Raw genomic sequence first — 24,871 nt, 5'->3', positions numbered from 1 at the left:
TCCCTTATGTGATTAAAAACATAATTCAACCACGAGGCTTACTCAAGATGAAGGTTTGAGATCACCGAGGCCGAGACCACGCACTGAACGTATTGCCAGACGATACAACCCAGTCTTCGAGTCACAAATGAGGATCGACTGCTTGATAGAACCCCTATTACAGCAATATATGAGATGGAGTATATCAAAGGCAGACCATGAACGTTGTTGTGCGTGTTTCCGAGCAGCAACGAACCGGGTTCAAGACGGACGAGAGAATCTTATACAATGGGTCAGATACTTGGGGAAGCTTTCTCAGGTGCCTAAGGCATATTGTATGTCATTGTAGACTGCTTATTTCCTAGGTAACTAATATATAGGTTACCTAGATGCCTACTAGGTAGTACCTTCCCATACTCCGTACCAACTACCAACATAGCCGAAAAAGGATAGGGCAGTCCCGTGACTTTTGTGCCCGATCAGGCAAGGCTGCGCCACGCCGTGCAGTGACGTTGTAGTGGCCAATCAGGCACCGATGCCGACAAGGCCCACCGTATGAATTTTCGAGGGCGAGTCTTGAGCTGTGCTGAGTTTGCACCTCGCCTCCCCATCTCCCTCAGGTTTTGCTACTCTCTGACCCTGCCGACTCCTCCAGGACGGGAATATCGCCGTGACTTCTTTGTGATTTGGCCTAGTTTCGGTGTCTGGCTGTTCTTTGTCACTTCTGAAACAGTATTAGTATTCCGTGTGGTTTCTATCGATAAGGGCTTCCCAGGAATCTTCGCTCCCCCCCCACTCGAGGTTTTCCCAGCGCCCCTCCCCCCGCCAACGATCCACACTCGTCGAGGCTTTTCCTCCTGCCTCGCTCATTTGCAATCTCCTCAGCGTTGGGTTTCCGTGTGTTTTTGCTCTTTCCCACCGTCCAGCAATTACCTTCCTTTCCTTTTGCTCCTACTCTCCGACAAGATGGTCTCCGCTTCCAAGGCTGCTCGTCTCGCCAAGCGTGCCGCTGATGGCGACAAGAAGAAGACTTCGCGTGTCTCGTCGAAAAATGCCTCCAAGGCGGCGTCGGTGAACGGCGATGAGAACCCTATGTTGGATGCCGATGGCAACCCTCTCCCCGAGGAGGATCAGCCCGCCACCACTGAGGAGAAGATGAAGGAGGTCGAGAAACTCACTGCACAGCTGGACAAGCATGGGTTGTCCGATCGAGTCACGACCGGTGTGCTTTCTTCCATGGCAGCTTCTCGCGACGTGAAGGTCACATCCGCTTCGTTGGTGTTCCACGGAAAGGTCTTGATCACCGATTCCACCCTTGAACTGAACTTTGGCCGCCGTTATGGTCTCCTCGGTGAGAACGGTTGCGGCAAGTCGACTCTGCTCAAGGCCATTGACGCTCGCGAGTACCCCATCCCGGACCACATCGATATCTACCTCCTCAACGAGGGTGCCCCCCCAAGCGACCTGGGTGCCTTGGAATGGGTCGTCACGGAGGCACAGAACGAGCTGGATCGCATGGAAAAGCAGGCTGAAGAAGTTCTTGAGAAGGACGGCCCTGACAGCCCGATCTTGGAGGACTTGTACGACGTACGTTTGGCCTTTGGTCTTTTTTTTCTGCTTTTTTCTGCTTTTTTCTTTTTTTTCTTTTTTTTTTTTTTACTATAAAAAAAACAACTTTTGGGCTGACATGGCATTTAGCGTATGGACAAAATGGATCCTTCGACCTTCCACACTCGTGCTTCCTTGATTTTGACCGGTCTGGGTTTCAACAAGACGACGATCCAGAAGAAGACCAAAGATATGTCCGGTGGTTGGCGGATGCGTGTCGCTTTGGCCAAGGCTCTGTTCGTCAAGCCTTCCCTGCTTCTGCTCGATGACCCGACCGCCCACTTGGACTTGGAAGCCTGTGTGTGGCTGGAGGAGTATCTGAAGAAGTGGGAACGTACGCTGGTCTTGGTGTCGCACTCGATGGATTTCCTGAACGGTGTTTGCAGCAACATGATCGACATGCGTATGAAGCAACTGCTCTACTACGGTGGTAACTACGACTCGTACCACAAGACCCGGGCCGAACAGGAGACCAACCAGATGAAGGCCTACACCAAGCAGCAGGAGGAAATCGCTCACATCAAGAAGTTCATCGCCTCCGCCGGTACATATGCCAACCTGGTCCGACAGGCCAAGTCCCGCCAGAAGATTCTCGACAAGATGGAGGCCGACGGTTTCATCCAGCCTGTCGTCCCCGACAAAGTCTTCACTTTCCGCTTCGCCGATGTGGAAAAGCTGCCCCCTCCGGTGCTTGCATTCGACGATGTCTCGTTCTCTTACTCCGGCAAGTGGGAGGACACTCTGTATGAGCACTTGGATCTCGGTGTGGACATGGACTCACGAACGGCCCTGGTCGGCCCTAATGGTGTCGGCAAGTCTACCCTCCTCCGCCTCATGACCGGCAAGCTCAGCCCCATTGAGGGTCGTGTCAGCCGCCACACCCACTTGAAGCTGGGTATTTACAGCCAGCACTCTGCCGAGCAGCTGGACCTGACCAAGTCCGCCCTCGACTTCGTCCGTGACAAGTTCTCCACGCAGTCCCAGGATTACCAGTACTGGCGCCAGCAGCTCGGCCGCTACGGCCTCAGCGGTGAGGCCCAGACCGCTCTGATGGGAACCCTCTCCGAGGGTCAGAAGAGTCGTATCGTCTTCGCCCTGCTGGCCATCGAGTCGCCCAACATGATCCTGCTGGACGAACCGACGAACGGTCTGGATATCCCCACGATCGACAGTTTGGCGGACGCCATCAACGCATTCAGCGGTGGTGTCGTTGTCGTCTCTCACGACTTCCGTCTCCTCGACAAGATCGCCAAGGACATCCTGGTGTGTGAACACAAGACCGTGCGCCGGTGGGACGGCTCCATCGGCGAGTACAAGAACTACCTGCGCAAGAAGATGATTTCAGAGGGTGCGGTCTAAATGAATGGGCGTTTTTCTTTTCCCCCCCCCCCACGCGGACAGGACCTGCGACTTTTGATAAACGACTGCAATGCTAGATGAGATGAGAAAAAGTTTCGCCAAGAATCCCCCCCCCCCCCATTGACTTGCGGATCATGAGCATGTTCCCCCTTTTCCCCCTCTTTTTCCATTTACTCATTGTTTCCTCCCCCTCACCTTTTGAAGTACTATATCACCTTGGGTGTTGTTTTTTAGAATTGTCGTTCCGTACTATTACCCCCGCCTACTGGAACCGAGCTTGTGGGACGAGGATGAATCTATTTTTCTACCAATTTTATATTTCTCTTTTCTTTCATCCTGCTCATTAATGATTTGAACCCTAGACGTCCGAGCCGGTTCAGTTTTCCCTAATGGATGGGGGGACAAATTCTTGTTTCCTTGTTCTAATGATTCTACGTCAAGTAGTAGAGGCTATAGCTTTTTTCATCTCATATAAGCCATTTGTCTAAGATTATCATCAACCCATCTATTAGTCCATAAGAAGAAGAGGATGATTATGATGATGTGTAGAATGAGCTCGTTCGCTACCCTAGTTACTGTAATGATCTCTCCTTGGTTCTCTCCGTTACCAGCTCCCCGCCAAAGATATCATTCGCCTCTCTTCCCTTCCGTTCAAGCTCGAGCTTCCTTTTCTTAGCGATACGTTCCATCTCGCTCTCCGAGGCACCCTCACCGCCCGCAGCAGCGATAGCGGCGGGCGTTGACGCCGCGGGGGAAGGATTGGCCGAGTCGCGCTTCTGGCCTGCTAGATTGACCTTTTCGGGGTTCTGACAGTGGTAGAGCTTCTTAGCGATGGCTTTGAGGCTTTTCATCTGCTCCGGCCCTGTAGAGAGCGAGGTATAGGCTTGTAGCAGAGCGGAGCAGCTAGTGATTGTGTGGATGAGTTTGGTGCGAAGAGCGTCGAGCGGGTTTGTCGATGACGATGACGATGATGTTGACGGCGGTAATGATGCTGGACTGCCGATTTTGGTGAAGAGGTAGAATTCAGCCAGGGGCCGGTCGGCGATGAACAAGGCAGAAAGCCATATCTGAGACGGCGTGTAGAGGAAGTACGCGTCTGTCATTTGGGCTGCTGTTTTGAGGAGTTCGCGGGTGTTGTGGTGGGCATGGGCGATGCGGTCCGTGAGAGATGACGAGGAGGAAGATGAAGACGAAGCTGATGGGTTTGGGGGGATCAAGTGTAATGCTCGGCGAAGGTCTTCGGGGGTTTGTTGGGGTAGATGAGGCGCTGGTTGTCCGAGGCCCTGCGCCATGGCCTGCAGTTCCATGATCCCGCCCTCCAGGCCACGGAAAGGGTGGCGGACATCAAACGTGAAGCGAAGGCCCTGCATGATTAGGTATTCGGGAGCAATAACATCCTCAGCGGTGGTGTTGTCACCGGGAATCCCGTCTGCGAACTGGCGAAGGGACATGTAATAGTTGTCTGTTTTGGTTGCGAGGAACAGTGCACACGCCATGATGGATTTCGGGTGGTAGGTCATCGGAGAGTTTGTAAGGTAGAATCGACGGAGATATTGAATCGCAGTGGCCTTGAGATCCATGTACAATTAGCAATTGAAGTGTTCCCCCCCCAGCACCACCAGACTCGCAACATACCCTGACGTTTGTGGGCAGCGGCGGCTTGTACGTCTCACCCAACTCGAGGGTCTTCTCGCAGTAGTATCGCACCAGTTCCAGCTCCTCCTCCGGATTCAGACATTCGATCTCCTTCTCATCTATTGCGGTCTCTGCATTGCTGCCATTTGGATTTACCGGCTGACGTGCCTGTCGAGCTCGCTGCAGAGCAGCCCGCACCCGGTCGCTTGCAACCGCATTCGTATTTGCCCGTAGATCTCGAAGAGAGCTTTCCGTATAGGACCAGAGACGGAATTGAGATGAGGAACGATAGATCTCGTCCTCGATCATGGTGGGGAGGATCCTGGTTCAAAAACTGTTCTGGTTCCTGCGCAATCTCGAGCACTCAAAGCACCTTTGGCACCGGAGGAAAAAAAAGAAAACGGCAGATGATAGAATATTATCTAATATCTCTATCCAAGCTCTTCGATGATGTAGAGCCCTGTCTGTCAAGGCTGCAGGTTGTCAGGAATAAAGAACGGGCAGATCAGGTGGCCGAGATCCACACCGGCTCTGCTTATCGATAACTCTAGCTGGTTATATAGCTAGTTAGCTACTCTAGCTCGGTTTACTTTTGTAGCTACCCAGTGGCTGTATATAAAAGCGTTTGGTATGCAAAGGCGGAGAAGTATAAGTATAAAGAGTTGAAGTGTGTGAGAGCTAAATGTAAAGCATAGGCTAAAATAACTGGAACAAAGACATGAATACTCATAGATGAAGGGAGCAATCCAAAATAAAGAAGCGGCATGAGAAAACTCGCCAGGCACCGTGCGTTTTGCCAGGTCCTACCCATATTGGAGTTGAGAGAATGAAAGAAAAAATCCATGCTCAAAATCGTAATCGCATCAATCATGGCTCCCCGAGCAGCCGTGCGGTGATATCCCCCATATATGCCTCTTCTAGCTCGTAGTCCTCCCCATTCATCCGGTCGATGCCGACGTACTTGAAGGCGGCGACAACGCGGTCCACGTCGAAGCCCATGTTGCAAAAGCGGTCGATCAGGTCCTTGTTGTATCCCTCATACCTGAAAGGGAGATAAGTTAGTATGTGTGAGAGCTCTGAAACGAGGGAGAGATGCATACTTGGCCAGGTCTTCTTGCTCCCGATCCTCCTTGTCCTTAATCTCTTGCAGGCGGAGAGACTCGTCTGTTGCGCCGCCGCTGCCTTCCCCAATATGCCTCTTGGGAGCGCCAGCATAGGTGACCGCCCATTCACGGGCCCTTCTTTCAAACTCCTTGGGTTTGCGGAGCAGCATGTTGGCCACCTCTGCGTCCTGTGGGTCCTTCGGCTCTGGAGTGCTGAGTAGTGACTGCAGAGAGAGCAGAGCAGACTTGATGGTGAGGACGGGCGACCATGCAGTGGAAAGTGTGTCCAGGCAGATAGCGCCCTAGGTTCGGCGTTAGACAAATTTTTTGCACATGGATCCATCGAACCATAGATTCTATCATTATCCTCGCTCTCCTCCCCTGGTGTGGCCACTCATCTGACTGACCGTTTGACTGCTGACATTTGGATGCCAGACTTTGGTCTCAAACTTCATGATAGGAGGCCGGAATGGATATTCGTTCGGGATCCGGACATCGATCCAGTAGGTGCCGCCCTCGTAGGGTGTCCCCGGCGGGCCCCTGAACGAGCCCCGGAGATGGGTGATATCGTCGTCATCGCCAACAGGATCCGCCGTCACCTGCGAATGTGTGTCCGAATGGATGTCCGCGATTTCCTTCGCAATACGGCGGGACCGGTTGGAAGCCATCACCACGGAGGCGTTCGATAGAGTCGCTTAAACAAAGACAGCGTGCAAGACACGAGTTATGTTGGACGAGGTAAAATAGTGGCAGAAGAGTCGGAAGCACAGGATGAGGCTGACAACGAAGCCCCACTGTTGAAGGCAGAGAGAGGCGCCTAATAATGACCGAGGGAGGTAGGCAGAAAGAGAGCGGCAATCACTGGACCGGTCTATTTGATGCACTGAAAATAAGATACAGAAGTATTAGTTGATATGTAAAAACCGAGAATTCAATATTTTAACATCATCTAAAACCATAGAGAGATAACCCGGTCACTGGAGATAGTCACAGTGGGAAGTGGGGAGATTGGTAGAGGTATCTACTAGGTATCTAGCATAGTATGCTGGAGAAAAGAGTTACCTGGGGAATTTATAAGTCATAGAATATTCTGAAAGATGAGAATAAAGTTAGTAAGGATGTCTGAGTCGGTCTTTGAAACCTCGAAGCGTTTCGGACCAGGAGAGGTGAATGTGACCAGTTCAGCCCATTATTATTACTTGCTGCTGCTGCTATTATTGAAGCCTGTGACGCAGTTGGAATTTGGGAGCTGGCCCAAGTCACGTGTTGACCGCGCATTCGCCCAGCAGCTCCAGCTCTGGGTAACAACGCAGCAATCTGTTGTTCTGTTTCTCCTCAACACCGCCACCACCAGCCATCTAGGATATTTGTGACCGTTGAAACTCTGCAGGAAGTCATAAATTTTACTTTGATAACTTTCGAGTGTTTTTAGTTGTTGCTTGTGGCCCTTCATCATGGTTGGTGTCTCCCGTTTCCCCCCCGGTTAAGGCTGCCCTCTGACATATGACTTTTTCATGAAAAACAGGGTAATCAGCACTCAAGTATGGGCGGAGGTCCCGGAGGGGATGGAAGAGATGATAAGGATAAGAAGGTATGTGTCTGGTGGTGTTCGTGATGGCTTTTGCTGGCCGATGGGACGCCGATGGGACTGACCGGTTCTGTAGAAGGAGAAGCCCCGATACGAACCACCGCCACCGCCGACGACACGTATCGGTCGCAAGAAGCGTAAGGCGGCCGGACCGAGTGCGGCGTCGAAGCTGCCCGACATCTATCCGACGGCACGATGCAAACTACGATACCTGCGGATGCAACGCGTGCACGACCACCTTTTGCTGGAGGAGGAATATGTCGAGAACATGGAACGTCTGCGTAAGGCCAAGGCCCAGGGAACGCAAGAAAACGTGAGCCGTGGTGATCTGGATGTCATGGACCGGAATGCGGACGAGAGGAGTCGCGTGGACGATATGCGAGGTAGCCCCATGGGAGTCGGTAACCTGGAGGAGCTCATTGATGATGACCACGCCATCGTCTCCAGCGCGACTGGCCCCGAGTACTACGTCTCGATCATGTCGTTCGTGGACAAGGATCTCCTTGAGCCGGGCGCAAGCATTCTACTGCATCACAAGTCTGTTTCGGTTGTCGGGGTGTTGACGGAAGAAGCCGATCCGCTTGTGTCGGTGATGAAGCTCGACAAGGCACCCACTGAATCTTATGCCGATATTGGTGGTCTTGAATCACAGATCCAGGAAGTTCGTGAGGCTGTCGAGCTGCCTCTGTTACACCCCGAGCTGTACGAGGAGATGGGTATCAAGCCGCCCAAGGGAGTAATTCTGTACGGAGCTCCTGGTACCGGAAAAACCCTTCTCGCCAAAGCGGTTGCCAACCAAACCAGCGCGACTTTCCTGCGTATTGTGGGTAGTGAGTTGATCCAGAAATACCTTGGAGATGGCCCACGTCTGGTGCGCCAGATTTTCCAGGTCGCTGCTGAGCACGCCCCGTCGATCGTGTTCATCGACGAAATCGACGCCATCGGTACGAAGCGCTACGATTCTACATCGGGTGGCGAACGTGAAATTCAGCGGACAATGCTGGAGCTTCTCAACCAACTGGACGGTTTCGATGACCGTGGCGATGTCAAGGTCATCATGGCTACCAACAAAATTGAGAGTCTGGATCCCGCTTTGATCCGTCCTGGCCGTATCGACCGCAAGATTCTCTTTGAAAACCCTGACCGTAAGCTCTCTATATCCCCCCTTCCCCCCCTTTTCCCTGAGACTTGCTAATTTTGCGTCTAGAAAACACGAAGAAGAAGATCTTCACACTTCATACTTCCAAGATGTCTCTGGGCGACGACGTCGATCTTGATGAGTTCATCAACCAAAAGGATGATCTTTCCGGTGCCGACATCCGCGCCATCTGCACAGAAGCTGGATTGATGGCCCTGCGGGAACGACGCATGCGGGTGCAGATGGAGGACTTCCGGGCTGCTCGAGAGCGCATCATGAAGACCAAGCAGGATGGCGGACCGATTGAGGGATTGTACCTGTAGTCCCGTCTTGCATTTCTGGAGCAAAGAGCAATACAGTAGTCTAGTTTGTATTCTAATGGGGAGCAGTCTTACTGATATGGCTCGTCCGTACCTGTAGTACCTGTATCTAGGTATGGGTAATTTCGTATCCCGTAATACATGCAAACAATGCAAACACAAGCATACAATATCTTGTCTCTCCAAGTCTCTAGAACTGTCAATCCTCCAACAACTGCATCGCCACAATGGATGACTTTGATGAGGAAGCGTTCAAAAAATTCTTCCCGACCAGCTTTGGTAAGCAAGAAAAAGCTACCGATGTGAACGCCCAGATTAACCGCACCAAGCGGGCGGAGGTATCGGTCAAGCCGAAGCAGGTGTTGCAGGACGAACCCGACGAGAAAGAGCGAGAAGTCGCCCCGCGGAGCGATGGCTTGGATGAATCTAGAGGCTCTGACGACGATGAAAGACACAATGATGACGATGACGATGATGACGATGACGATTCGGACGACGATTCGGACGATGAAGACGAGTTCCCCGTCTCGCATGAGCTGGTGCTGAAGACACACGAGCGCGCGGTAACAAGCATGACGGTCGACCCGTCTGGCGCACGACTTATCACGGGCTCGACAGACTGCACGATCAAGCTACATGATTTTGCGTCGATGACGCCGTCGACGATCCGCGCATTCAAGTCGGTCGACCCGTCGGCTAAGAAACAGTCGGCCGCACAGGAGACGCATCCGGTGCACCATGTCGAGTTCAACGCGCTGTCCCCCGGCCAGGTGCTTGTGATCCCGGCAACGCCGCAGCCGCGGATCCTCAGTCGGGATGGAGACGTGCTGACGGAGTTTGTCAAGGGAGACATGTACCTGCGCGATCTACACAATACAAAGGGCCATGTATCCGAGGTGACGGCTGGGACATGGAATCCGTCGGACTACAACCTGTGTGCGACGGCGGGCTCCGATAGCACGGTACGCATCTGGGACGCGAACACCGGGCGGTCGCAGAAGGAAGTGATTGTTCACAAGTCAAAAGTTGCCGGGTCTGCGGGACGGAGCAAGATAACGGCCGTGGCATGGGGCTCACCCAAGCAAGGCGGCCAGAATGTCCTCGTTGCCACTGCCTTGGACGGGAGTTTGCTAATGTGGGGTGGAAACGGGCCCTTTACGCGCCCCAGTGCAGAGATTCGGGATGCTCATGCCAGAGACACATGGACTGGTGGCCTCGATATTAGCCCCGACGGCCGGCTGGTCATCACCCGGGGCGGCGACGATACCATCAAGCTCTGGGACACGCGGAAATTCAAGCAGCCGATTACGACAGTTACGCACGTATCAACCTCCGCCCGCTATCCATCCTCGAACATCCGGTTCTCGCCCACAGGCACGAATGTCATCACGGGATCCGAGACCGGCCACCTGCACATCCTGAATCCAGCGACGCTGACTCCGGAGCTCGTGACGCCCGTGACGCCCGGGTCGCCGCTGATCACCGTTCTATGGCACGAAAAGCTCAACCAGATCCTCACGGGCTCGGCCAACGCCGAGACGCACGTCCTCTACTCCCCGACCCTGTCAACCAAGGGTGCGGCGCTGGTGCTCTCCAAAGCACCGAAGCGCCGGCACGTCGACGATAATCCGGCCTTCACGACCGATATCTCGCAGGGTCTGTCGGGCGATGCGGTCGTGGTCGGCAGCAATGGAGTACCACACTACAGTTCCGCGACATGGTCCGCGCGACACCCGAACGTCGGTCTGACAGCCTCGGGTCGCTCGCGCGACCCCCGCCGGCCGCATCTGCCGGCGCAGACGCCGTTTGCCAAGTCGCAGCCGGACGAGCGACATATCCGCGAGAACATCCCGCTCAGCTCGATGCGCGACGAAGACCCCCGTGAGGCGCTGCTCAAATACGCCGAGAAGGCCGAAAAGGACCCTATCTTCACGCGGGCCTGGAAGGAGACCCAACCTAAGACTATCTACGCCGAGCTCAGTGACGAGGAGGAACCTGAGCCAAACAGGAAGCGTGCAAAGCGATAGTCTTTCTAGTCACACTAACTACCTCCTAGTAGGGTCCAAGTTCCAGGTAGTACTCCGTACCCCTTACCACAATACAGTACACGCTCCAAACACCACGAGCGATGACTCCATACCCATCACAAATGTAAATATATATTCATAATAATCCTTTCCCACTACCTAGATAAATCTGAAATCATTAGAAACGTCTCTAGTCATGACGTGCGGTCAGACCGCCCTCGACATAATTGGGCTCAGTCCGCCAGCGACCGGTGCTGCACGGCCTCGATAGTCTCGCGCAGGGAGAACCACCAGCCGGAGCGAACGAAACGACCATGACGCTCCGTGGCTTCTCCGCACTGTGATCGAGTGTCCTCCTCGCGTCGCTAGTTCCGTCTCCCCAGGCTTGTGTCTTGTTCTGCTGGCGAGGTTTTTTCTTACTTATCTCGACGCGCTCGGTACGGATAACGGAGTTGAAAGAGAGACAGACCTGAACCTTACCTTGTTATCTACCTAAGGTTCGTGCTCGCTATTTACCTCCCCCCCCCCTTGTATGGAACGAGGAACCTGCGTACCTGAGGAGAAGAGTTTGACTATTCTACCGAGGGAAACTGACGGCTCAGTCTATGAACAGAATGCCGTCGCAGTCGGAAGTGAGCTTGTGTGTGTTGGATTAAGAAGGTACGCATTATTTGTCAGGTACTTCAAGTGGGCACGGAGCGATCGTCGCACTTGAATAAGAATGAATTAACCGGTCAGTATTTTGTAGATCCGACTTCTGATGGAGAATTCCCAGGCTGTCGCAGCCGGTCTGCTTACAGCTGTGCTCTCGTTGCCCTCGGTCGTCGCCTCGCCCGTTGTGAATCACAGGATGGCCATGTCCACGTTGGCCCCGGGATACGATGACGGAGGAGGAGGAGGGGATGGCGGCCTGCACGAGTGGTCATCACTGATTGGGATTGTGACCGCGCTGGTTGGGAACGTCTTCATCTCCCTCGCGTTGAACATCCAGCGCTACGCCCATATCCAGATCGAGCGGGAATACGAGCGGGAGAAGCTGCGAGCCGGAGGCTGGAGACGCGGGACGCGCGCTGCCTCACACCGAGAAGGGGACTTGCAGCATTCATACGGGAGTCTGCCCGAGTCACAGCGAGGCCGTATGGCCGGCAGTCCGATCGAACGATACCGAGACGAATCGCCGGAGTCGCCGGACTCGCCGCTACCGTACGCCCAGCGATACCGTGATCACCACGACGGTCACTACGACGATGATGAATACCACGGCGAGGACGACGATCATGAGGGACTACAACATTCCTTTGTATCGAACCAAACGCTGCACCTGGGAGACAAACAGTCCGGGCAGCCCGGACACCGCAAATCGTACCTCCGCTCGCCTTACTGGTGGTCTGGAATCGTTCTCATGTGTCTTGGCGAGGCAGGCAACTTCATGGCCTACGGATTCGCCCCGGCGTCTATCGTCTCCCCGCTTGGAGTCGTGGCCTTGATCTCCAACTGCGTCATTGCTCCCATCATGCTCAAGGAGAAATTCCGCAAGCGCGACTTCTGGGGCGTACTGGTCTCAATTGCAGGCGCTGTAGTCGTCGTCCTCAGCGCCAAGTCGTCCGAGGAGAAGATCGGGCCGCACGAAATCTGGACTATGATTACACGCTGGGAGTTTGAGCTGTATGTAGGCCTTACAGCCGCGCTCATTTGCGGTCTCATGTGGACCAGCGCCAAATATGGACCCCGGTCGATTCTCATTGACGTCGGACTGGTAGCTCTTTTCGGTAGGATTCTTTGTCCCCCCCCCTTTTTTTTCTCCCTGCTGCCGGCCATTCGTACTGATGATTGTAGGCGGGTATACGGCCCTATCAACGAAAGGCATCTCCTCGCTGCTCTCCTTTACGCTATGGCACGTCATAACCTTCCCCGTCACCTATCTCCTCGTCTTTATACTAGTCTCGAGTGCTTTGATGCAAATTCACTACATCAACCGCGCATTGCAGCGTTTTGATTCGACTCAGGTCATCCCCACTCAGTTTGTGCTTTTCACCCTCTCGGTGATCATCGGGAGTGCCGTGCTGTATCGGGATTTCGAGTCTTTCACGCTAGAGAGGGCGAGCAAGTTCATCGGTGGGTGCTTGATGACCTTTCTCGGGGTGTATTTCATTACAAGTGGCAGAGTCCATGCGGACGACGCATCGTCCCTTTCTATCGACGATGAGGAAGGATCCATCGGTCTGCTGGGCGCAGAACGCTACCGCGACAGAGTTGATATATCGCCGCCAGGCCAGCCCGCTGATCAAGTGACCAAACCCGCCCACAAGGAGCACGAACCCGACCGGAGTCTACAGTCGCCATCCGGGTCCCTTCTCAGTCACGGTATCGACGACCTCGATGACGACCAGTCCACCCCTCGCGGGGTGCTGTCCCCTTCGTCTCCCGGTGGATCATTGGCCGCTGACTCCCTGGTTGAGGCGACATCGCCAGAGACCCCCTCGCCCTTCCAGTCCAACTCCCTGATCACAAACCCCTGGGCGGAAACCCCTACCCCGTTATTCCAAGCCACCACGTCCGAACCGCATATTCAGCACCTTGATACTCCTCCCGTGGAGACCACGGCCAGCCAGACCCCTCCGCTCTCGACAGTTACCCTTCGCTTCCCCGTTGCGCCTGGGATTGGCGACTCGCTGCTCCCCTCGAACAGCCGCCCAACAGATGCCACCGCACCGGTTGGGATCGAGACCACCTTGGTCGCTGTGGACCGCAGCCACAATCATCATCGCACGCTTTCGGTGCCCCAGACCCCCCCGGCAGCCGGCCTACGCAACTCGATCGCCATGCGGTTCTCACCTGGCCCGTTGCTCCCGGCCCTGTCCGGCGGATTCAGTGCAGTGGTCGCCGAAACGCTCCGGCGCGGGGAAGCCAGCCCGGTCAAGGAGCGCAAACACAAACGCAAAGACAGCAGACGCAAACGATCCAACTCCCTCGCCGTTGACGGACTGCTCCGTGACCACTCCCACCCGGATGGCGATGTCCGTGAAACCGAGGATGAGGCCGAGACAAGCGTCGACGACGCCAGTCATGCGCGCGCCCAGTTGGCGACGGCCCGGCTTCGGTCCACGGGGGATATCTCCACGGCCACGGCTCCGGCGACGCCGCCGATGAAACCGTACGGATCATTGAAACGAACCAACGATAACAATAACAATACTGGCGCCAAGACTTCAGCAGACGAGGGCACGCTAACCCGCCTACGAAGCCTCAGCGACTCGCTGAACGGCGGACTCGCCTGGCTGGGCGGTAGTTTACGTCGACCCCCGTATTCACGACAGCGACAGTCTGTGACTCAGAATCAGAGTGAGCGGGAAGGAACAAACACCACGGGGCCCGATGAACGGGGGGGGCGTGAGAATGGCGAGAACGAACCGGAGCAGACATAGAGAGAAAGAGTAGACATAGGTGATTCGAACATATGGATATAGATCGGGTTTTGCTCTCTTTGTTTGTTTTCCCTCTTCAAGTGTATCGATTGACTGAGTATATTAGTGCATACCCTTAATAACTTGGATGATATCTGCTATCAGCGGCTTGAGCAATGATATTTTAGTTTTTGCCTTTAGATAAATATCAAGTAGGCTCTAATTACTAAAGATCGTGGTAATAACATGGTGGAATTGAGTAAGACAACAAGTACTGGAATCCATATGACTGAAATTATGTGAGGATAGGTAACTACAAGAAACACTCTGTCTTGATGCTTCCATCTATGGCGCCTTTGATCTCAGATCCTCGATAGTAGTCATAGGCTTTCGGGTCCTTGATCCCAAGGGACTTGCCAGCTCCTCCATGAACATAAGCCCGTGTCTGATTGTCGGTTCGAATTAGAAATCTTAAGAATGAGACCAATCTATTTGAATCATTAAATCAGCAGAGTACTCAATTGTGACATCGGCAAGATGATTGAAGAATCTTGACTGGATTGTATAGGGAGTCTCTCATTGTAAATACCTGCGTGTATATTCCCTCGACCCGCTAGGAAGCCCCTTCTACAAGCTCATTGACAGAGAAAAGCCGAAGCCTCGCTTCCTTAGTCCTTGTTGCTGTCGTTTCTCCTTGCAGAAGCAGAATAAGGAGGCAATCCTGTACCACTCCAAGGACGAGCCCAGGTGATATCGGTTGTTTTCGGAAGCCCGAGCATCCTCTCACGTACAGCCTGCTGTAGTGTAATCTGTCGTTCTTGCTCCTCCTCTGGCGACAAATGGCGAGACTGACCATTCCAATCGACAATGGTAGCACCGCTCACATCATTGTAGGAAGGTAAGGCATTGGCAGGACCTTTTGTAGAAGGGATGTTGTTCGAAATAGGATTAATATCATTCCAGAGGAATTGCATTTCTTTACTCTGCAGCAATCCTGTGTTCTCCGGCTCCGTAGAAGTTTCTCTCTCGCATTGATTTCTTGTCTTTCCATGTGAGCTGGCCACCTGGGAGCGAGGGGCGTTTAACGAAGGCGAAGACGGCGTAGTTGCTTCCATTAGATCTGCTGACCATGTATTTGCTGCGTCTTTGTCTCCTGGTCTCTCTTGACGCCTGTGCCATAACATGATTCTCTCTCTGAAAGAGCGTTCCATTGTGTTGATTGGTTGACGTGTAGCAAGGAAGAAGAAAAAGAAGAAATAAGAAACACCGGAAAAGTTGACAACTCTCAAGATTGCAGTCTCGCCTTGAAGCTCATCCGTAGTACCATTTCACCATTGAGGCAATGCCAGTACTGTGGTCCCTGTTGACCAAAAGTTGTAGGTGTTTGGAAGCCTAGGTAGATCTCTTGTTTTGCTCTGCCGTTAGTTAGGAAGTTATGCTAATAACCTACATGGACAATCCACTAGGGTAGAGGATTGAATAAACTGACTTCCGTATTCCTTTTGATTAGAAGATTACTCTAAGTTAGTGAGTAAGCAACTGCCTGTGTGATAGTCAAGTTCCCTTCATAGGAGGGAGTCAAGGCAGGGAAGAGAAATCTCGAGAATACCAAGCTTTGAAATACTATCTCTTACGCGTGCTCGAAATGCCGTGAAATCACATGTTTAACTCTCACCTCAGGCATCAACATTAGGAAAGTAGACCTCATATAGGGGGGCCTTCCTTAAACGGACTAGTCTGGCTATGGACTCTTCATCGTCAGGAACCTCAAGAGCTTCTACTCTCATCTTTCCTCCCACCGTCCAGAATGACTGCTTTGGGATTTGCGCTCCTCAGTTTGGGTTGAAATAAGCTATAGACGTCCATGATCGCCCCATCTGATATAGCTAGGTAGGCACTCATACTCCAATCAAAGCAACGAAAACAGCAGCGCAATCATCCACTTTGCCTTGAGGAAGAAAGAGGCTAATATCGAATTTTAGTCCACAGGGTGTTCTTTCCAGAGTCATTTATGACGTCAAAATGATTGCTCATGCATCTACTCCGCATTGCACATGATTTCCTCGGCCTGTTTAACCCCCAGTCGACCGCGAGCAATAATTCAGCTACGGGAACCTCGAATTAGTTTATGTATATGGGGACCTCATTGGAATAGAGAGACTGCAAGATGGATGATCTCATAGTGACGTATCATCATCAAAATGGTCGAAAACGGTGAGGCGGAGGCCATGAGACCTGTTAGCAACACCCCATGCCCCCATATGATCATGTGCGATGCCTTCTAGGCCTCCTAAGCTGGGGAGATCTACAGATGCAGACAGCAGCTCAGGCGCCTGCCTTCTCAAGATGCTTTCGCTGCCCAATCATGCCTACCTACCTAGATAAAGCTGGCGCAGAAGGTGTCGAATAATATGATACGGGCTCTGCAGCTAAGAGAGGATCAGGAAGTCGCGTTACCTAGGGATATATACCTTGTTATGCATTCCTATGCAACATGAATAGCCCCTCCCTGGTTGCCTTACATACAGACTGCTGCATATATTGACTACGAACCCCATCCTTTTACCATGCTTGAACCATGCTTGGACTATCCTTATCTTGATCACTTGTGAAGAGCACAGACGAAACAAGCGCAATGGATTTGCATCTACATCAAGACAATGAGATCCTTGTCAACATCGTTGATCGCAGAGCCAGAGAGTCGCCGCAGCTCTTGTATGCAGCGTTTCCTGTGTTGCCTACCTCTTATGATGCAGGGTATCGCGAAATCAACTACGCACAGCTTGCAAATGCCGTCAACGGCGCAGCTTGGCACATCAGTCGCCTCCTCGGCCCTGGAAAGAACTTTGAAACTTTGGCCTATATTGGTCCCAACGACCTGCGTTACAATACGTTGGTTCTCGGAGCTGTCAAGGCTGGATACAAGGTGAATTCGTACACGAAGTTCGAAGCGTTAGATAGACATACATACCCTAACCCAAAAGCTTCTAGATGTTTCTTTCTTCTCCAAGGAATAGTATTGCAGCCCATTCACATCTGTTCAAGCTTCTCGACTGCAAAACCATTCTTATACCAGACCCACAGCCGGCGGTGGTAGACGATATTCTCAAGGCTAGTTCGCTTCGTGCACTGGCTGCGCCGTCTCTCGCCTACCTGATCGATACATTGCACCCTGAATATCCGTACACCAAGACCTTTGAAGATGCAAAACATGAACCGCTTCTTGCATTTCACACATCTGGCTCGACAGGCCTTCCGAAGCCAATTACCTGGTCGCATGATTATGCGGCAGCGGCTATGAAGTGCTCGAGGATTGATCCTCCAGAGGGCTTTGAATTGCAAGAAAGGGTTTTCCAAGGAAGCCGCCTTTTTTTCATGCTGCCCCCCTTTCATGTAAATATCCCCTCGTTTGATGCTACTGGTGGATAAGAACACTTCTGACTTTATGCTCACTTTAGGCGGCAAACCATATTGCCTCTATTTGCTATGCTTTTGCTCATCGGATGATGTGCATCTATCCACCTGCCGGCGCTATTCCTTCTGCAAAAGTCCTCGCAGATGGACTCAAGCATATCAAGGCAGATTTGGCTTTTGTCCCTCCGACTGTTGTAGCAGAGCTTGGTAGAGATGCCACTATGCTCGAATTCGTGTGTTCAAATCTGAAAACGCTTGCTACCGGGGGAGGAGATGTTCCGACTGCCCTAGGCGATCCAGTCGCCAAGAGAATGAGACTGATGATGGTATATGGCTCGTCAGAAATGGGGATAATACCGCTGATTCGACGGGATGCAACGACTCTCTCAGAGGATTGGAAGCCTATAATGTTCACCCCTGGACTGGGAATCGTATTACGTCCTGTCAACGAAAATGTATATGAGCTCTATCAGGCTAGAGATCCTGAGATCGAATGGCGCCAACCTGTCTTCAAGCTATATCCACACCTCGATATCTTCAAACCTGGCGACCTGTTCTCCCCGCACCCTTCCAAGCCCGATATCTGGATATACTGTGGCCGCTCGGATGATATCATCGTCTTTCTGACTGGGGAGAAAACAAACCCGACAACAATGGAAGCAAGCGTTGCAAGCAACCCTGAAATCAAAGCATGCCTTGTAGCAGGTGCTCAAAGATTTCAAGCGTCCCTCATCCTCGAATTGGCAGACCCCAAAGAGATGTCGTTATCTCAGAAGGCAGAGGCTATTGAGCGAATCTGGCCAACCATCAATGAAGCAAATCGAGTCTGTCCTAATCACGCGAAGGTTTCTAAATCTCATATTCTCTTTGCGGACCCCAAGAAACCCTTTGCCCGGACTTCAAAAGGGACCCTTCAAAGACGGCTGACGATCAGCATGTACACCGAAGAACTTGATGCTCTTTATGAGGATGCAGAAAGGCTGGAGAATGCAAACGTCATCAATGGTAAAATATCAAAACAGCCCAATGATTCAGAAAGTCTCGGGGCACTCATTCGACAAGCAATCATGGGAGTTACCGGATGGAGTAGTCTTGAGGATGACACCAATATCTTTATTATTGGAATGGATTCCTTGCAAACTCTCCTCCTGACGCGCAATCTGAGAGAAGAATTGGCGATTGCAGAGATTGCACCAAGCACTGTCTACACCAATCCCTCTGTTTCTCAACTCGCCAGGGCTATTCTGGATCTTTCAGCTAGCCAGCAAGCTTCTCTTGGACATATACGCGAAAGCCGAAAGCATGCTATTTCCAGTCTGATAACACAACACCAATCCCTCATCGATGAACTCGCGTCTTCATTGGTTGTCGACAAGCCGGCGGCAAAGGGGGTAGATCAGAAACGCAATGTCCTCCTCACAGGGTCAACCGGGGCTGTGGGCTCCTATCTTTTGCAAACTCTCCTGCGCTCTCCGTCGGTATCTCATATTTATTGCCTAAACCGCTCCCCCAACTCTTCATCCCTCCAGGAAGAACGCAACAAAGCTCGTAAACTGGCCACCATTGCTCCTAGTGAGCGAGTCACTTTCCTCACAGTCGATCTTTCGCAGGAATTCTTTGGCCTTGAGCCTGAGGTATACAATCAACTACAGAGCAATGCCACCGACATTCTGCTCAATGCCTGGCCTGTGAACTTCAACATCCCGCTAGATGCGTTCATGCCACAGCTTTCTGGAATCACAAATGTGGTGAAGTTTGCCTTGCATGCACAGTGTTCACCCTCTATCTTCTTTATCTCCTCTATTAGCTCTATGCTCTCGCACCCTGAGTCTCCCATACCTGAAAGCATCATGATGGACACTTCGGCCCCTGCACCCATGGGCTACGGAGAGAGCAAATACATCGCCGAGCGTATACTCGACTATGCTGCCCAGAAACTCCACATGAACGTCAAGATCGCGCGTGTCGGCCAGGTTGCTGGCCCGATCCATAGTGCCGGAACCTGGAATAAATGGGAGTGGCTTCCCAGCCTGGTGATTAGTAGTTTGCACGTGGGTGCTCTCCCGGATTCTCTGAGCCTTTCTCCAAGCCAGGTCGATTGGGTCCCCATCGACACGCTCGCTGAAGTACTGGTTGAGCTTCTTCTTGGGTCGACACCGGCATCTAAGGCAGAGACAGCGACCGTCTTTCACATTGTGAACCCGTACGTGACGACCTGGGCGGCCTTACTTCCTACTTTGGTTGCGACACTCGAAAGATCCAGCCATGGCAAGAAGAAGATCGAGATTGTCTCCTTGAAGGCGTGGTTGCAGATAATCAAGGCAGACGCCGAGGCGAATCGCTCGGATGTCGAGAAAATGCTTGAGAGGAACCCAGCATTGAAAGTTTTGAGCATATACGAGACATTTTCTACGCAGGAGGCTCCTCGCTTTGAGAGCGAGAGGGCGAAGCGGGCAAGTCAGACCTTGAGAGAAATGGAGGCCATCAAGCCGGAGTGGATGGACAAGTGGTGTGAGGGATGGCTTTCATAGATTGGGGAGGAGGTATATTTTTTTTGGGGGATTAAGACTGTAAACAGAAATAATTATTAAGAATGATATTGCTATAATCCTCAGAGCAGGGGATATACATCTTAAGAAGTGAATCCTGTTAGGAGCCATTCCTGAATGTACTTCCCAAATGGGACGAGCCCCTTATATGATCTTGATGCTTAAGCAACAACAGACTACTGTGGGTTAATTACTGTAATTATGTCTTTATATCTAACCTATATATCTATATTATAGACTCTAGTAACAAGAACTATTGCTGTGGACTATAAATGGCCCCCCTGGCGTCGTCAAGCTAATGTTATAAATTGGTTGATCAAGATACTTATGACGCGCATGTTCTTTTAACTAACTATCTCCCATTTAGCAAATAGAAACCCTTGCTGTATAGACAGAGTTGACATGACTTCTTTAAGAAGATAATTACTATGATCCTAAAAAGCACTGGAACACCTGAGGATTACGTTGGCTAGACATTGATATAAGAAACAGTACTCCTAGCCAGGGTGCATGACGACAGATCACAACTCCAATTCTCTACCACATAGTTTAGCGCTTGAAATTATACTCCCGTTAATGCATACATTAGCAGTAGACTAGATCGAGGAAGTGGTCAGGCATAGGCTGGAGGCTGGCTGTACAGCGACTATTAATTTACGTGGCGTTACTGTCGTAACAGTAGGAAAGCCTAGGAAACAACTACCACCCGGTGAGACTCGCAACCTACTCAGCTCCTCGACATTGGAAATCGAACGTCTCTTGTTGACTTGTCCCAATGGTAGTAGATAGGGACCCCAAAGAGTCGAATCGAATAGCGGTCGAGAAGATGAAAAAAGGCGAGAAAAGAAGCAGAAAGAAGCAATTGAATTGGTGCCTTGGGTATTCCGCCACAGCCAGCCCCTAATGTCCTTCAAGGGGGTCACGATTTGTAGAAAAAAAAGTCTGGGTCCATTCGCGAATTGTGAGGGAGAAATTTCCTGGACTCTAGTGAACAATATTATCAAAAGTCCGAATGGGCGCCGCCATGAGTTCATTTCATTTCCTCAGTGTAACCTCCTCCATTCTCTCGAAGATAAGATACACCGAATTCCTCTTTTTTTTTGTTCCCATTTCCATATTCGTTTTTTTTCCCCTCGCGAGCGTCTCGTTTCATCTCGCTTATCTCAGACGTCTAGCTTCGCGCTCAGATTCGAGCAGGCAGAGGATATCATCGACACGGACTAAAATGTAGAAAAGAGAGGGAAACCGTTAGCCAAATTTTTCTTCTTCTTCTTCTTCCTCCTTTCCCCTCCCCAATTTCTGATATATATGATTCATGTCTTTGGTTTTTTTCGTACCGGGTCCCTTGACGTTGCGAATGATAGAACGGGTCTGGTCATCCATGAACTCGACGCGCACCTGGGTCACACCACCGCGAGAGCCTGTTTCGTTAGCAATTCATTTCTTTTCACCCAGGGGCCCTCTCTTTGTTCTCGAGAGAAAATCCGAATCTTAAAGCGCCGTCGGGGGGAGGCAAAGTCATACCGGTGCGGCCGAGGACACGAGTGACCTTCACAAGCTTAACGGGGGCTTTGGCGGAATCCATCGCGAAATGTTCGATTCTCGTGCTGTGTGGGCGTTGGAACGAATGGATTGGGGGGGGACCGAGTGCGACGAGCGTGGTGTCGGATTACGCTAAGCGGAGTGCCCTATTTGGCGGTGATATTTTCAAAATTAATTTTCAGTGTGATTCGGCAGGGTTTCCCGTCGTGGAACCCTTGGCTGCTCGGATAATCGATCTCGCGTCATCCGGATTAGTCATATATAATTCTGCCTGTTTATTCCGCTTTATATAGATATTGTATGACACTTTGTAGACACCCGAATAAACTACAAGTAGAGCTACTCTGGAGTCGGGATGCTATTGAGAGACTATATAGAGTATTGAATTTGGCAGTTTTGATTCATATACCCATAGAAGGATCAACGGCTGGGTCTCCAGGACTTCCCTCCTCAGTTTCGGCATCGCCTTCTGCCTGGTTGGATTGGGCATTGTCAATCGCCGTATTCGCGTCATACTCTTTACGAGAGTTCTCCGTCGTGTCAGAGGTTCCAGGCTCAAGAGGCGCCGTAGAACCCTTGCTCTCTGTAGCTTTGCCTTCCGCACGCCTCGTCTTGGCGCCCTCTTTAAGCTTTTCCCAGCGCTCTCTGTATCGCCCGAGGACAGTCCTGAGTTTTTCGTTCTCACGGCCGACTTTATCAAGCTCTTTCTCTCCACGTCGGACAATCTCCTCGAGTTCCTTGATACGTGTGTCCGTCTCGGCAGCGGAGGATGGACCACTAGGAAGGGGAGCAGGAGCAGGAGTAGTCGAAGGAGGTGCAGATGTATACCCAGCAACTTGCTCAGGAGAAGCAGCGCGCTGGTGATGCATTGCCTTGAGAGACTGCTGTAGAGCCATCGAGGAGGACTGGGCGTTGACTTCCCACATGTGCAACCGCTTTGACAGCGTGTCCGAGAGATGTTTCAGTGCTTGGTTCTCCATCTGTAACTCTTCCAAAGTCTTGGTATTCTGAAGGGTTGTCATCTTCTCTACACCACGACCTGGTCTACGCCTCGAGCTAGAGGCGCTCTGGCGCATATCCGGCGATGCTGGTGTCTCCCGTGCGTCAACAAAATCGTCCTCGGCTTCGTCTAGACTGCCCCTGCGCGCTTCCTTTTCCGCCCGGGTTAGTATCCCTGCATAAGAAACCGTCCCACCAGTGGTAGGCACGACGTAGAATGACTCGGCGGTATTTCCGGTCACGCTCCCAGTCGTATCTCGAATGGCTCGTAGGGCAGCCCGGGAGAAGAGTTTGTTCACATCTGGCTCGGCCAGTGAGCCAGACCGGTCGAGAACAGCATGGTGCCGGTCAACCTTGGTTTCAGCAGCTGACTTTCGACGGATGGATGCTGCTTGTTCGCTTGCCTGGTCCGAGCCGAGGGGGAGGCCCGCAAACGCCAAGGGAGCCGAGATCTTTGAAATCAACCCTTCAAAGGTTGAATAAAAACGCTGGAACGACTCGTCCGCAACCGAGGACTGTCTCTTGGGCTGTGGTGAGTCGACAACATTCGGAGGAATGATCTGTCGCGAGGTGACGTCGGTAGGGCTGACCGCCGGCGGGGACCAGGGTTGGTTCTGGGTAGACACACGAGCTGTGCGGTCTTTTCCTCCGTGACCCTGCGCACCGCGCAGTCTGGCCTCCCCCATTTTCAGCTGTGATGGCCCCTCAGTCATCTTTGCGCCAGCTTGCTGAGAGGACAGAGCCGGCGAAGCAGGCGATGAGCGCCGCGGCTGAGCCGGGATCCCTCGTGCTGACGCGAGATTACTGGCAATAGACGAGGTCTCCCGGGCCGGCACACGAAGGGCCCCTGCCAGCCGTGGAGGATGCTGATACTGAGCATCCTGCGGTGCAGGGGTCTTGACTCCCACGGGCTCTGCCGTCGGCGGTGGCGTGCCGAGCATGGGGGAGCCTGTCGAGGCCGCTTCCGTAGCTGTTGCAGTCGGGTGTTCATGCTGGAACCGAAGGATCTGAGCAAGCTTTTTGTGGTGGCTCTCGAGGAGCTGAAGAGTGCGTAAGGCCTGTATAAAACCATCCCCCCGGTCAGATCAGCGTTGTACAAACGGACAGACCAAGACTCTCTCTCACTTCCAGATCCGTGCTGTTCTGAGCAGCTGTGGCAAACTCTCCTGCTGCCAGATCATGTTCCTCACTGGCTGCTACAGGATTGGACTTCCGAGTCTCGAGCACTGCATTGCGAGCATGGGTATGCGCCTAGTAACCGCCATCCCAAGTCAGCAGGGGTAGAGAGAGGGCGCGGGGGGGGGGCTCCAGCATCTAGTTGAGGCGTACCAGCGTAAGAGGTGCAGCTTCCATGACTGCTGAAGGGACAGGGGGAAAGATCTATCTCTGCTGTGAATTATGAATCCCTGAAGCCAGCAGACTGGCTGTCTTTGTAAGGAGTGTTGTTCCCCTTCAATATGTACCTGACAGGGTGCCTGACGATAAGAATTCCGTGACGCCATGAGGGAAGGTGGGAGTTACGATACGGTAAATACGATACGGTACTATACTGTATTGTTGTATGGATTGTTTGCATCATTGCCCCAGTCCGGAGAGTCAGGAAGAGAGGCTCAGCAGCAGTGTCGTATCGGGATCGACAGAGAAGAAGATCATGGACTTACGGCAGTAGCAGACACTCTCGTTTACTATTCTGTCGGATCTTCGTTGCGTGACTCGAAAGCTACTACGAGTCTACGATCATCGTCTCCTGTGGCTGGTCTCCTTGCGGGTAAACCGAAACTCCCCCGACCGTCGCTCCAGCTGGTGCGGAGACGGAATCCCCCCCCGGAGGACAGAGTGTGAGAGAGAGGAGGGAACGACAACGACTAGGCGTGTTCCTGCAACCTACGGACACGACGCGATCAGGTACATATTACACCTGTCATATATTTGTTTGTGGAGCGCTTTATTAATATCTCCTGCCTCGTCAGTCTGTTGTCTGTGTTTTCTTTGCTGTCTGGAGCTGCGAGACTATCCACGGTCTGGACGTAGCGTCAGGAGGGGTGGTTCATCCACTCACTTATACCAGGGCATAGCGACTTACTACGCCTAGATGGATGCCTTTTGTCACTCAGCTTCCAGATGAGGATTGTTGAATTGTTATATAGGTATATCATGTTGATCTGCAAGCTCGAAGTGACCGACCATCTGTTCCGTTGAGACCAAA

The 24,871-nt window shown here is 52.2% G+C and overlaps 9 protein-coding genes across 9 annotated transcripts; 4 read left to right on the top strand and 5 right to left on the bottom strand.

The window, feature by feature from the left end:
• Window positions 1-945: 945 nt before the first annotated feature.
• ASPZODRAFT_61172 (hypothetical protein) lies at window positions 946-2,946 on the top strand (the record flags this gene model as incomplete). The annotated part of the gene is made up of 2 exons (XM_022728973.1): window positions 946-1,566; window positions 1,678-2,946. 2 exons carry the CDS (start codon window positions 946-948, stop codon window positions 2,944-2,946), a joined length of 1,890 nt encoding a protein of 629 aa, XP_022583437.1.
• A 286-nt stretch (window positions 2,947-3,232) lies between these two features.
• ASPZODRAFT_1355993 (hypothetical protein) lies at window positions 3,233-5,168 on the bottom strand. The gene is made up of 3 exons (XM_022723843.1): window positions 5,108-5,168; window positions 4,582-5,054; window positions 3,233-4,514 (listed from the first exon to the last, which is right to left on the bottom strand). The coding sequence occupies exons 2-3, from the start codon at window positions 4,888-4,890 to the stop codon at window positions 3,519-3,521; spliced, it is 1,305 nt and encodes a 434-aa protein (XP_022583436.1). The 5' UTR covers window positions 4,891-5,054; window positions 5,108-5,168; the 3' UTR covers window positions 3,233-3,518.
• Window positions 5,169-5,448: 280 nt separating this feature from the next.
• On the bottom strand, window positions 5,449-6,352 carry ASPZODRAFT_60195 (hypothetical protein; the record flags this gene model as incomplete). The annotated part of the gene is made up of 3 exons (XM_022728897.1): window positions 5,449-5,623; window positions 5,682-5,986; window positions 6,092-6,352. The coding sequence occupies 3 exons, from the start codon at window positions 6,350-6,352 to the stop codon at window positions 5,449-5,451; spliced, it is 741 nt and encodes a 246-aa protein (XP_022583435.1).
• A 1,137-nt stretch (window positions 6,353-7,489) lies between these two features.
• ASPZODRAFT_149900 (hypothetical protein) lies at window positions 7,490-10,757 on the top strand (the record flags this gene model as incomplete). The annotated part of the gene is made up of 4 exons (XM_022725544.1): window positions 7,490-8,417; window positions 8,480-8,723; window positions 8,773-8,776; window positions 8,925-10,757. The coding sequence occupies 4 exons, from the start codon at window positions 7,490-7,492 to the stop codon at window positions 10,755-10,757; spliced, it is 3,009 nt and encodes a 1,002-aa protein (XP_022583434.1).
• Window positions 10,758-11,517: 760 nt separating this feature from the next.
• On the top strand, window positions 11,518-14,182 carry ASPZODRAFT_61396 (hypothetical protein; the record flags this gene model as incomplete). Its single annotated transcript, XM_022728983.1, has 2 exons — window positions 11,518-12,526; window positions 12,594-14,182. The coding sequence occupies 2 exons, from the start codon at window positions 11,518-11,520 to the stop codon at window positions 14,180-14,182; spliced, it is 2,598 nt and encodes an 865-aa protein (XP_022583433.1).
• A 268-nt stretch (window positions 14,183-14,450) lies between these two features.
• ASPZODRAFT_164515 (hypothetical protein) lies at window positions 14,451-15,580 on the bottom strand. Its single transcript, XM_022726675.1, has 2 exons — window positions 14,751-15,580; window positions 14,451-14,649 (listed from the first exon to the last, which is right to left on the bottom strand). Exon 1 carries the CDS (start codon window positions 15,370-15,372, stop codon window positions 14,830-14,832), a length of 543 nt encoding a protein of 180 aa, XP_022583432.1. The 5' UTR covers window positions 15,373-15,580; the 3' UTR covers window positions 14,451-14,649; window positions 14,751-14,829.
• Window positions 15,581-16,684: 1,104 nt separating this feature from the next.
• On the top strand, window positions 16,685-20,191 carry ASPZODRAFT_1354781 (hypothetical protein). The gene is made up of 3 exons (XM_022723808.1): window positions 16,685-17,087; window positions 17,153-17,554; window positions 17,620-20,191. The coding sequence occupies exons 1-3, from the start codon at window positions 16,797-16,799 to the stop codon at window positions 20,104-20,106; spliced, it is 3,180 nt and encodes a 1,059-aa protein (XP_022583431.1). The 5' UTR covers window positions 16,685-16,796; the 3' UTR covers window positions 20,107-20,191.
• A 1,091-nt stretch (window positions 20,192-21,282) lies between these two features.
• On the bottom strand, window positions 21,283-21,709 carry ASPZODRAFT_149897 (hypothetical protein; the record flags this gene model as incomplete). Its single annotated transcript, XM_022725543.1, has 3 exons — window positions 21,283-21,344; window positions 21,462-21,545; window positions 21,649-21,709. 3 exons carry the CDS (start codon window positions 21,707-21,709, stop codon window positions 21,283-21,285), a joined length of 207 nt encoding a protein of 68 aa, XP_022583430.1.
• Window positions 21,710-21,936: 227 nt separating this feature from the next.
• On the bottom strand, window positions 21,937-24,127 carry ASPZODRAFT_129247 (hypothetical protein). The gene is made up of 3 exons (XM_022722225.1): window positions 23,995-24,127; window positions 23,791-23,916; window positions 21,937-23,723 (listed from the first exon to the last, which is right to left on the bottom strand). The coding sequence occupies exons 1-3, from the start codon at window positions 24,016-24,018 to the stop codon at window positions 22,068-22,070; spliced, it is 1,806 nt and encodes a 601-aa protein (XP_022583429.1). The 5' UTR covers window positions 24,019-24,127; the 3' UTR covers window positions 21,937-22,067.
• Between the last annotated feature and the right edge of the window lie 744 nt (window positions 24,128-24,871).

This window comes from Penicilliopsis zonata, assembly GCF_001890105.1.
Source record: "Penicilliopsis zonata CBS 506.65 unplaced genomic scaffold ASPZOscaffold_3, whole genome shotgun sequence".
Taxonomy (NCBI): domain Eukaryota; kingdom Fungi; phylum Ascomycota; class Eurotiomycetes; order Eurotiales; family Aspergillaceae; genus Penicilliopsis; species Penicilliopsis zonata.
The sequence above is the reverse complement of the archived record's forward strand: the minus strand, read 5'-3'. Positions and strand labels throughout refer to the sequence as shown.

Coding starts and splice junctions, on each gene's coding strand:
- ASPZODRAFT_1355993 (XM_022723843.1), bottom strand. CDS start 4,890: ATGATCGAGGACGAGATCTATCGTTCCTCATCTCAATTCCGTCTCTGG. Junction 4,515..4,581: donor CGCTGCCCACAAACGTCAGG/GTATGTTGCGAG, acceptor ATGGATCTCAAG/GCCACTGCGATTCAATATCT.
- ASPZODRAFT_164515 (XM_022726675.1), bottom strand. CDS start 15,372: ATGGAACGCTCTTTCAGAGAGAGAATCATGTTATGGCACAGGCGTCAA.
- ASPZODRAFT_1354781 (XM_022723808.1), top strand. CDS start 16,797: ATGGATTTGCATCTACATCAAGACAATGAGATCCTTGTCAACATCGTT. Junction 17,088..17,152: donor CTGTCAAGGCTGGATACAAG/GTGAATTCGTAC, acceptor AAAAGCTTCTAG/ATGTTTCTTTCTTCTCCAAG. Junction 17,555..17,619: donor TCATGCTGCCCCCCTTTCAT/GTAAATATCCCC, acceptor TGCTCACTTTAG/GCGGCAAACCATATTGCCTC.
- ASPZODRAFT_129247 (XM_022722225.1), bottom strand. CDS start 24,018: ATGGAAGCTGCACCTCTTACGCTG. Junction 23,917..23,994: donor AAGCTGCACCTCTTACGCTG/GTACGCCTCAAC, acceptor GGCGGTTACTAG/GCGCATACCCATGCTCGCAA. Junction 23,724..23,790: donor AGAACAGCACGGATCTGGAA/GTGAGAGAGAGT, acceptor GGTTTTATACAG/GCCTTACGCACTCTTCAGCT.